The following is a 12,315-nucleotide window of genomic DNA, read 5'->3' as shown; positions in this document are numbered from 1 at the left end:
TTTGAAGAATGTCCAGCCTTCCTGGACTCCTTCGCCCTTCAGGACTGCCTCCCAAGGGACTCTGTCAATGGGTGTCCCAAACTGGCCAGCCTGCCCTCCAGAAGTCCAAGGTGGCAGTTCTGCTGACCCCCCTTCTTACTTCTCCTTGGGCTCCTTAACATCAGAAACAAGTGCTGCTCTATTTCAGTCTTGCGGTCGTGTGAGGCCATAGGATTCCTTAGCTAGTTTTTTCTACCTCCTTTCCTTTCACTTCCATGTTTGATCATACTCAGCAGGGAATGATAAAGCTCTTTGGTTAGACAACTGAATGTCCCTGCCTTTGATCCCCAACAGGTACAATACCCATGTGAATGGGGTTTATGGGTCATTGGCCTGATCTCTTGAGATAGCTAGATGCGATCTCGGTCTTTGTTCCTTAGGCAAGCAACTGCATTTATTTTCTTAATTCCATCCTAGAGAAATCTGACTCTCATGGGAGCAAGAGCTCCATTAAGTAAATTATTAGATAAGGAAACTGAAAACATAAAAGGGACTGATTCAGTCACAAGGTCAGCGCAGCTACTTCAAAGAGTAGTATGAAAAGAGTTTCAAGCTCCTTACCATCCAGACACTTGCAGATAATGAGTAATTATTGTCTAAAATAGCAGACATCTGGGTTATCAATCTTCCTCTTATCAGGCAAGGACATATTGTGGGTTCCTTGCCAGACTTTTCTGATGACTCTAGTTATTTGCATATTAACCCTTTGGAGTTTCATCAGGCTATTCCAGAAGAAAGTTTTTTGGATTATAGTGAAAAGGCTTGCATTCATTTTCTCGAAAATACTAATATTATGAATCCTTATGTGATAGGAGGAAGAAGACGGCTTATAACACATCATATAGTCAACAAAGGCAAACTTTTTAAATAACCAATGCTTTATTCTGTCAGGAATTCTTACCTGGGTGGAATCCTCCCCCGTAGATGAGGCAGTATCAATTAATACAGGGAAATGTATTGGCTCTATAGGAAGGAAGACAAGATTCAAGGGACAGGACAATATTCAAGAAGCAAGACCTGCTGCTGCAAACACCCCTATCACAGACATCATGAGGAGATCAACATGGATGTTAGTTTGTGGAGCAGGAACACAGTAGCTCATGGTCAATTCATGCTCAAAGTAACCCCTTACTACATTCAGTCAGTTTGCATCCCATGAGATGTGTCACATTTGTCTCAAAGCCTTTCTTTTTTAATGATATTAGGTACAGTGTTTGGAAAAGTCATTGTAATGGCTCTCAGATCATTTTGAATACACAGTACCTACTTGTACTGCAGAACCAAGAATGATGACGTGCGAGGGCAGTTCCTTCCGAACTTTACCTTTCTCAAACACTTAAGATATCTTCTGTTAACACCATTTTCGTTTTCTCTAATTTATTTATTTAACTGTATACCTTTACCCACCAGATTTTTTCCTTTCTCTTTAAACTTGACTAAGGTCATGGAGCAAGACGACAGTAACCAGTTAATACTTTTCTCTTGTCCCAGTGCAAAGATGTAGAGAACTTACTGGTGGCCTACCAGACGGGATCATTTCTGAGAACAGAACACTGCAGTCAGGGAGCAGAAAGTCCCTGGGAAGTGCTTGCTCTCTTCAGAAATTGCAAAAAGATAACCAAGATTTCAGACCCTTGCTCTCTGTCAGGTGGTGTGACTTCTCAGGGATCCCAGTAGAGTTATTTGAGTAAAGTAGATCTGTAATTTTCTAAGTGGAATGTAAAAATGTAAAAATATTACCTTTTTTTTTCCTGATGCATGTATTACATTAAGTATGATCAGACAAAGAGGAATACTGATCTTTGATTACTCACTGATCTTTGATTATTCAACATGCAGTTCTCTTCCATGGCCTATTGTTCCACTGTTAGCAGACAGCCCCTTTCTAAGCCTCTCCTAGCAAATTCTGAGTCTCTCTAATCTTCCTGGTTCTGTTGGTAATTTAGTTTGCTTTGTCATGCTTGCTGCCCTGATTTGGCTTTCATTTTGCAGTTTATGCCTCAGCAATTCCCTTTAATGTTTGGTATCTCAATAGTCTTTGAGTCACATTGTTGAACCGTACCAAAGCAATGCAAATTCTGGTCAAAACTGAAGTATGTGATGGTGAAATATTCTGGAGGTACTCCGGTAACACTGATGTCAGTGGCAGGAAAATGAATCCATTAAAAATATCAAACATATACAATTGTTGGTATTCCTTGGCGGAGGGGTTGTGGGTTTATTTTGGTGGGGTTTTTTCATTTTCATTTTGTGCTGGAAATGTCTTCATTTTTGGTTTGGTCTCCTGTGGTGGTGATTCATAGGAGAATAAAGAAAACCATATGAAACACTAAGAGGAGTTAACTGCCTACATGCTTTTTAATTTTTCTGAAAAAAAAAAAGTAAGTCTTATCTAGATTAATTACTGCTCTGTTGAGTTTCAGCCTAATGTAATCTTAATCCCTAGAGGCATTCAGCTCTGGAAAGGGTCCTTTATAATAACTGTGACAAACTAAAAAATAATTTTCCTGCTGTCTTTTTCTACTTAATTACTATGACAAAAATAAAAAGGGAACTACTAATGAGAGTGGACATAGAGATGCACGAGGTACCTTCAAAGTGATGTATAGTAGTTATGCCCCCCGAATTCAGTTACCTGTTAAGAGTATTCATGCACAGATTGTGGCTCCCGTGCTTGTCTCTGATAATTTAGCCACAATCTGATGCAACAATAATGATTTTATTTTATTTTTTGGCTCCTTGTTCCCTCTAAAGTGTTTGCTGTTCCCATAGGAGCCCTTTCTCTTTACAAACTGAACAGCTATTTGATCATTGACACTGCCACTGATTTGTGGAATAACAGGATGATTAAGTATATTGGCAGAATGCCTCATTTACCTACTGAAAGGCAACAAACCCTTTGTCACTTCTTTTTTATGATTTTTCGTCTCTTCTCTTTTGTACTTCACTGAGCTCATATTAGCAATTGACCTGCACTGTGGAAATGCGGGCGCATTTCACGACGGCTTTAGGCAAACAAAAGGATCATCAGTATACGCAAGAGCAAATCAATTTTTCCATTCTCTGCGAGAATATAATAGCTGTTTTGAGGCATCTCAATTTGAGCGTTCCTGAAATCCGCACAGCACAACGTGATTGCTTGCAGAGACTTGTCCTAATTGGCAGCTTAAGGAAAGAGATACAGACAGTTCTTACCACTTTCCACATGGGAAGTTCTCCAGAGACTGTTGAAACAATTAATAGACATTTCTGTCTTTCTGCCTAAGGTGCATGACTTGAAAACGCAGATGAAATGATAGCAAATCACACATTGAGGAGTCTGTGAACTTCTCCCCAAGCGGATGACATCCTCTGGAAAAAAGAGAGCTGGGGGGAGAGGAATGCGCAGGGGAGAGGAGAGGTTTCGTACATACTTTCCTCTCTTTCTCCCATTGGTTTATGTATGTGTATGCATATGTGCGTCTGTGAGACATTATATCTGTTTTTTTCCCCTATGAAAACTTTGGAGCTGTATTTTTTACTATTGTGATCAAATTAATTGGTTCATTACAGATGCTGAAGGCTTGCATGTTATTTTTTCAGTAAGGAGGTTTATATTTTCTCTTTTTTTCATACTAAGTTATTTCAGTGTTTCTCCTACAATGTCTTCTACTCTCCCTAGAGTTAAAAAAACTTTCTTCATTTGTTTCTTTTAAACTTTTGTTTTGGAATGGATGATGAAAAGACTACAACCCAAGAAGTCCATTGTAAACCTGGGTTTCATAAAACAAGTGCTTGTGTTTTCCCTTGCTAGCTGACTAAAAAAAATCAAAGGAAAACTGTTTACTGAGGGGTTTAATATGGAGGTTTTTATAATATAGTGAATAATCTGTAAGATCATTTTAGATTCTCTCTGGTATTGAATAGACACAAATAAGTTTTTTTAAAGCAACAGACACCCCGAGTGATTCCCCATGTAATCCGTATTGGAGGTGCTACATCCGTGATGTCCTTTCGCAATGAACGACAGCACCTTTCAGTGCACTGTCTGCTAGCTTGAACTCTTACTCAACCAGACAGGCTCACTCCTCTCTCAGAATAGTCTCACTGCTACCAGGGACGCTCACGCCGGCAGTCACCTCGTAATCACAGCAGACACGGCGGAGGCCTCCCCTGGGAGAGGCGTGGAAAATACAGCGATGGGAGTTTTTCAGTGCAAAGAGCTATTGCTTTGGGTACTCCCAGCTGCGGGTGAGAGTGTGTTTAACTGGCAGGTAAATATGTGTTTATTAAAACAGGAAGCTTAGAAAGATTAATTTGGTGTTTTCATAACATCCCTTATATTTAATACCCCATTAAAATCAAGGTATAGGAAAGAAATTATTTTTCAGCAGATACTTTCTGTTAAACTCACTGATCCTTAAGATGTGTTTGAGTTTTTTTCTGATGATTATCCGATACACTGGTTCTAGAGAAGAGACTGGGGCAGAAAGCACAGAATAAGATCAATCAAGAATGCTGCTACCACTTCTCTCACCTAAGAGCTATTTGCTTCGCTGCAGAAAATGATGGCACGTTTACGTTTTAGACGTATTACATTACTGTGCTCAGTGATGCCGAGAACCCCATGTCCCATTTACCTGACTTGAAAGCTTATCGTAACCATTATCACTTTTATCTACAGCAAAGTCCAGCCAGCTGGCTTTTGTTATGCATAGTTACTACAGAGGAGAAATAATAAAATAATATTCTTTAAATGATGGTTTCTTTTCCTTTTTCCCAATTTTCCCTGAATGACATCACCTGAAATGAATTTGTACTCCAGATAGTGCAACACTGCAGCCCTTGTCTGTCTCCGTATTTCCTTTTCTTATCATAAAATATATTCTGGCTTTTGCTATTCAGGGCACCTGTCTATAGTATAAACAGATGCTAGCATTTAAAGTGAGCACTTCAGCTGTGGTAAGTAGAGGCCGTATGCCGAGGTTAAGCATGGTCTGCTGACAGTGAGAGTGCTTACCTTTTTCTAATGCTCTATTTCCTGGAATTTGTTTTTACCCTTTCTGTTTATGGAGGAACACTGTTGCGATGTAACTGTTCTTTAAGGTGTGATCTAACTGTTCTTTAAGGAAGGTTTGTCAAAAGAGAAGGGTCATCATGATCTGAAAATCCTAAGCCTTATCATCCTAGTTTCTGAAATATTTGCAATATTTCAAAGGCTAAGGGCTTCCAGAATTTTGTCTTCACCTTCCAGATACGATGGCAGGATAAGCATCCATGCCATAGCACTAAAAGGAGGGAGAAGCTCTGCTTCAGTAAATTCCTTTCAACTATCGGTACAAGGGGCATGAATGTGAAGTTTATGAAAATTCCAGAGAGCAGTTCAGGATGTGGGTAGGAATATATGCCTAGCAGATGGCTTGTTTTGAAGCGGGCTCTGCTGAGAAGACCTGCGCCTCCTGCAGGTGTCCAAACATCTCAAATTTGGCAATACCCGTAGATTTTAAAACCACAAGGTCACAGTTTTGGTCTTGTTTACATTTTTTCCAACTCCTGGACCCAACAGTGGAATGAAAAAGAGGATAGCATAGTTAGTCTTTCATCCCTTCAGGTGCTGGGAACCCCAAGTTGTACAGCATTGGGTGGACCTCCTAGTCACGGCACGCTGCACAGATCCCACCCATGGAGAGGTTCGCTGGCATGATAGCCTTCAGAGCTCTTAGAGGATGTTCTTAAACAGCTCTATTCATCATTTCTACTGTCAAACAATACTGAGAACGTGCTGCTTCGCTTTGAGATAAAGACAAGGGCATGCCAGCGGTGTCATGACCAGCTGCCAGGTGGGAGATGCCAGCAGGCTCCTCCGACACGATCAGCCGCGGGGTTTATCCCGCAGCCATGTGTACATGCAGGACGGCACAGCACAGGCCTGCGCCTCCCTCGGGGCAACTCTTACCGTGAATCTCTAACTCCGCGATGTACATTAGTCTCCCGGTTAGGACCACTACAGGTGCCAAAACCAGACATATAGTTGTCCTCATTTTTCCTTCTGAACAAGTTGACAATCACAAGAGAAATTACAACAGCATTTTCATGGGTTTAGACCGTGTAGTCCTTATACTAATAACAAAGAAACCTCTTGAACGTGTTTTGTAATATATATTTTGTAATATAAATTTTGTTGTTTTAGCAGTGAACAAGCATCATTCGATGTTGCATAGGAAATGCTGATGCAAAGCAAGAGGCCTGCAGGCTTGGGCTGTAAAAATGTAACCAGGTGTGCTAGGAGTAAAGTCAATTCATCATTTAATTTCTCTGCCACCATAAAAAATCAGTGCAGACTTCCAAATCAAGTGGTTGCCTGGCATCATAAATGCAATTATTTCCTGTCTTTTGAGTTTAAATCCACATGTTTCTGTTACCCCTTACTCTGTATCTGTTAGAAACTCAGATGCCTTGCTTTCTGTAATGGGTTTCTCACTGTCTTCTTGACGCTCTCCCATGTATCTTCACAGTGGTCAGTGTACATCCGCGCCGCTGTCCGCAAAGAAAAAGGATTGCCCATCCTGGTGGAGCTGCTTCGAATAGACAATGACCGGGTGGTATGTGCAGTTGCTACAGCTTTACGAAACATGGCCTTAGATGTCAGAAATAAGGAGTTAATAGGTATGTTCTTTCCAAACAATCTATATATTCCGTGGGTTTGGTTTTTTTGTTCGGTTTTTTTTTTCAAGTTTGCAGTAGAATGAGCACAATGAAAACAATTATTCTCACATTTCTAGCACAGTTTCTTTAATTCTTTCTCTGATGTGTCATATTCAGATTTTATGTGACAGCTTAGTGCTATATTGCAAGGAATTGTTAAATTAATTAAACATCATGCAATGTTTCATGATCTGTCATACTGTAATCTCCAGAAGAAAAGCAATGGCTTTGTTCTGCTTTAGCACTTCATTCCTAGGCTGGCAGTAGCACTTGCATCTTCCAGATCAAGGATCTAAGCAGAGCAGCCACTCCTGATCCTCAGATTATCTGCCACAAGTAATTTTGGGGTCATGAAGTGACAAATCATAAAGATTTTAAGATGGTTCCAGGAGATTAGTAGTCCAGCAAGATTAGTAGCTCCAGCAAGAGAAGTGGGAGATGCTTGATTCACAAACACATATGCAGTTAAGGAAGAGGACAATAATTTACATAAATCATTGTTGCCCTTGAATTCTGATGGTATGGTGAGCAAATATCTTGGGGGTTTGGAGTTTTTTTTATCTTGTTTGGGGTTTTGGGGGTGTTTTTTAGCTGAAATTCATCCAAACACTGTGGATCGTTGCATTTTTATTTCATGTTCTGTCTTTGAAAAATAATCACTTCCTTGATTTTGAACTATTTCAACAGTCATGACAAAATGATTTCTACTTCTTCTGTACATTAAGAGCATATTTTTTATTCATTTTTGCTCACTTGTTAATTTGTTATCATGACAGCATGCTACTCCTCCTCTGCTTTTAATTACAGAATTCCACAAATAGATACTTTGATCATAATATTTTATTATTTATATCCAGTGCTATCTCAGGGTTAGTGCTGCATGACAGCAGTGCTCTGCAAGTTGTTAAAACAAGGCAATCACTCTTCTCACGTATTGTACGAACTAAAGACTGACAAAATGTTGTAAAGCAAATAGAGGTAGAGGTTGGTGAGTAGTGTAAATGTGCTGTGATTGCCCAGGGATTGAACTCAAGACTGATGCTTTACCTTCAAGACCAGCCTGCTTGTTCAGCTTTTGCTCATATTATAGCTGATAAAATTGGCATGAAATTAGATTTGTTCTATGTATTGTGTTCAGCTTTTGGGAAGCAGGATGCTGCATATGTGTTCTTAGTGGGTTTTTGTTGTTTTCTAGGAATTTTGAAGTAGAAATTACTGCTGAAGCAAGTATAACAGGCCATCTAATCTGGATTAATAACGGCCCTTTTTTTTTTCTCTCATGATCCCACCTCCACATTCAGTCTACAGCATGTCATAGTCTCTATTATTTAACATCTTATTCCTTTATTTGTGGGACTTCCTCTACAGGGTTCACAAACCACATTCATACTGAGTTATCTTCTATAATCTCTTATCCCTACTTATTGACAGCACAAAAAACTCTTTACAGTTGAATTTACAGAGTATAAACGTGGTTTCTAATGCCATGAGTTAGACTATATATGGTTGCCTTTTCTGTGCTCTGATTATTATTTTTTAATTGAAAGTTTTATTTCCTTCCCAAATCTGAAAATTTCATTTAGGAAAGTAAGGCTATACATGTGAAATTCAGCTGTCTTAATATGATGTGCCATTCAAAATACTGGATAAATTATGGATAGCAAGCTTGCACAACCTCAACATTTTAATATTTTATTAAATTCTTGAAGAACATGTGACATAAACAAAGATGAATTTTAAAAAGGTGGAAGAAGTCTGTTGAAAATAATTACCTAATAAATTTATTTATGTAGCCAACTTGTAATGGCTGTACAGTGCTGCTCAGATTTAAGTTATTCGTGGGGTGGTTCTGGGGAATTGTACTTCATAACTGCAATACAAATTTCCTGCAGTTTAAACACGCCCATATGACAGCAAACTTATGACTGTAATTCCTGAACCATTTCAGCTGTGATCTTTATATGTTCATTTCTTTGGCTGTCATCACTGAACTTCAAAGAAACAGTAATAACGGTCATTATTTCTCTTGTTCCTGAATATACTTTAGCAAATAGGATCTATCATAGTGCTGATTTTCAGAAATGCTGAACACCTGGAATGGTCAAGGATTTCAACTCAGGTTGCAGGCGGTCCATTTTTTGTGATTACAGTTCCACATATTCTACAGTGCCTTAGCTGTTGTTATGGAAAGGAGGACTCAGAAGGGGCTTCTTCAGGTTAGTCGCTCCACCATCTTTCTGCCTAAGCAGAATCGACCTCCTGCTTATCTTTCCCCTTTGCAGTTTTTGTTTATGCATCATAATCTTGTGGTGACAAACTCTGCTTCACAAACTGGAATTTGCCCCTTAAGATAACCTTTTTTAAAGGTGAATTTTCCAACTGTATATATAGTAAAATTACATAAGTAGAATTGAGTTGGTTGGGGTTTTTTAATGCATCTATAAAGCTTTCTTTTCAGTTGTGCTGTGGCTCCATTCCCAGCTGACAAATTTTTACTGAAATGTGCCAGAGAATGAAATATTTCTTTCTGCTGCTGCCAAGCAGCCCATAAATCAGTGTTGAGGCACCTGGCAAATACATCAGAAAGCTTGCTGAAATCCAGACTCACCTGTACCGAACTACAAAACAAACAAAAAGACACTTCTTTTAAATGGCCAGAAGTTTCTTTCTAGACTTCATTGAACTGACCAGTCTGTTTTTCACACAGATCTATCAAGTGTGTTGTTATATTGCTACAGGTTGGTGTCGGGCTTCTCTTGTAATTTATCTGAGCCATCCCCGTAACAGCATTTTCTTTGTTCATAGTGAGGTCTTCTTCCTGGGTTTCATTTCAGGCACGCTCCATGTCCTTAAAAGGACCCTCTTTTTTCTCCTTCTCCATCGCTTTTGCATTATCCCATGTGTCTCTAGGCAGAGACAGCAGGCAGATTCATTTTTCTCCTTCCCAAAGTTAAACTGCACTCAAAGACATGGCAAACCTGGCCTACTTAGTACTGGCACTAGATAATCCAGCACCCCGTGTGCGTTCCTGGTCCCAGTCAGACCACGTTCATTTTCCACTTGCCTTTCAGGACCCTCGTCTGCATGAAATAGTACCCACTCTATGTTGCTGCCCAAGAGTGCACCCCCTGGGAAGGTTTATCAGCCGCCTCTGTCTCCCAGCAGTGCCACAGCGGAGGGAAGAGGTGCTGTGGGTCTTGAAATGACCCACTACTGATAGCGCCTGGTTTGTTCTTCTTTGGTCTCCGAGGTCTAGGCTGCACAGTGCCCCTCTGTCCCTCTGGTACCCCAGCATCTTCCTGCTTCTTCTCACATGCTCTGTAAGCTTTTTGGAAGGCTTGTTTTCTTTCCTCAAAGCAGGTTCTGTCCCTGCTAAGCTTCTCCAGGGGGCAATTAACTTCTCCCCCCAGCCCCACTAGATGCCTCCAAGTTGGCCAAAACCGACGTTTTTTTGCTTTTGATTAGTCATTTAGATAGAAGAAAATCACTTTTATCCCACAGGTCCTCCAAGAGCTTTGTTGATGACCTCTGTGCACTTATGTCATCCCCATGTTCCTTCCTTCTTCCTTCATGTTTCCCTCTCTCTCTCAAAAAAAGGGGGGAGGACGGGAAAGTAGAATAACAAACCTACCCTTCTGTGTCCCTCAGCACTATATAGGTGCCTTAATTTGAGGATATGGCATTATTTTCCCTCCCCCAGGAATGTCGTTTTTAACTTGAGGAATACCTGCAGACCTGCTGCTTCTGGCAGTGCCACGGCAGGCCAGCACCTCGCACCGGAGCAGTGCCACCATCTTCTCTACAGTAAGCGCACCTACAGACTTTTATTCTCTAAAGCCACACTTTCTTGGAATGATGTCAAAAAATTGCTAACTTAGTATAAGATTTTTTTCTTTAAATAGAGGAAACTTGGATCAGCTGGGCAGAGCAGAAAGGCTTAAAAATAAAGCCGTCTTCTGTAAACAGCATCTTTGCAGGATGAATTGTTTCCTTGCAGCCTGCTCCAGCAATCTTCAGTGGCTTTCTGATTCAGACACCCTCCACACAGTCCTCTGGGCTTCTAGGAAACTTTCTGTGGATCATCTGAGCCTGCACTGTAGACCTGTGTCCTACTTTAGATAAAATCTCTTTTCCTCCGTAGAGTCTCCCAGCCAGCACTGGTGCAGCAACCTCCCTTCTTGCTATTCCCTCTCCTCACTCTGCATGGGAGAAGGCATTCCGAACCGAGATTCCCCATTTGATCCCGAGGAACGAGCCAGCTTCATCTTTTCTTTTATCTGAAACACAGCCAGCAGTTTTCCTCTCTGCTGCCATCCATGACCTCTTTAACAAAAGAGAATATGAAATCTACAGTTAATTGAAAACTATGTGACTTGTTATTCTACCTACAAAAGCAGGTACAGACTGTCCCTGTCAGTGAAATTTTTCAAGGATGAATCTCTGTCCCCAAAATTTTCATTTGTGTTGTTCTTGTATATGCACAGCATTTACCTTTGATTTTAAATTACAATTACTGTGGCATTTTAAAGTGCAGCAGGTGGTCTTTCAGAAGAGTTAAGCTGATTTTTCAAGCTGCCCCAGATGAGAAATTTGTCGCTATTCATATACAGCAGAATATGTACAATATAGGATTTGCCCTCTTGAAGTACAATTTGGAACTTATCACTAAACAGTATGAAATGCAATACTAATATAAGTCCACAGGGTACGGGCTTTGGGGTGAATGCAGACCTGGAGGTAAAATTTATAAAACTTCAATACACAGTTTTGTGCTTCAGGTCTTTCTATCAGTTTTCTCTTATCATGACAGTGGTTTCTAGTGCTATTTTGGGTCATTGTTGATTGAGAGAAGTATTGTACTAGTAATTCAAGAGCACCATTCTTTCTCTTGGCCTCTTGGCCTGTATTTTCGTGGTTAAATAAAAGATGTTTTTAGAGACTGGAGGTATTTTGATCACTCACCCTTGAATAAAAAGGACAATTCCACTTAAAGGTTTTTGTTGACTTCTTGTCCTGTGTAGAAGATATGTCGTTATGTATCTCTTCCCTTAAAATGTGTAGAGAATCTGTGTGTCTGTTTAGGGCTCTAGATTCTAGGGAGTTTGATGAGATAAATTGAAGTGTTGCAATACTTAAGACATCCTTTTTGTGGCTATTGCTGTAAAAGCATGATTCAGATAGTTATGTTAGTGGTACAATTTCTGCTGCCTTCAGAAGGTTTTGAATTAAGTCCTGAAACAGGGCCTGTAGCAGGGGTCATTTTTTAATAATTGTTCCTGAGTTGGGGGCTACAAGATGTCAGTACTGAATTATTCTCAATTCACTACTCATCTGTTGGTAATGCAGTTATAAGATATACACAAAATTCAACGATAGCATATCAATTAAATTGTTACTTAATGTGTGTTGAAACCTGCTTAATCTTGCTAGGTGTCTAAAAGTTCATGTCCAATATAAGGTACCTGTATTAGACTCCCTTATAGTTGACTGAGAGGGAGAGACTCCCAGAAAGTGATTTATTTTATCTAACATGCGATAAAATGGATCTCACCCTGTATTACTGTCTCACCATTGTTGACTGATGAAAAAATT

The 12,315-nt window shown here is 40.0% G+C and overlaps 1 protein-coding gene across 7 annotated transcripts in view; it reads left to right on the top strand.

The window, feature by feature from the left end:
- The window catches only part of CTNND2 (catenin delta 2), a 688,109-nt gene that overhangs the window by 601,466 nt on the left and 74,328 nt on the right, over positions 1-12,315 (top strand). For all 7 annotated transcript variants that reach the window (XM_030041721.1, XM_030041726.1, XM_030041725.1 and 4 more), the window contains one exon: positions 6,534-6,684. In XM_030041721.1, coding sequence (XP_029897581.1) covers positions 6,534-6,684 — 151 coding nt within the window. The remainder of the gene's footprint in view (positions 1-6,533; positions 6,685-12,315) is intronic.

This window comes from Aquila chrysaetos, chromosome 18, assembly GCF_900496995.4.
Source record: "Aquila chrysaetos chrysaetos chromosome 18, bAquChr1.4, whole genome shotgun sequence".
NCBI lineage: Eukaryota > Metazoa > Chordata > Aves > Accipitriformes > Accipitridae > Aquila > Aquila chrysaetos.
This window is presented reverse-complemented; position numbering and strand designations above follow the sequence as displayed.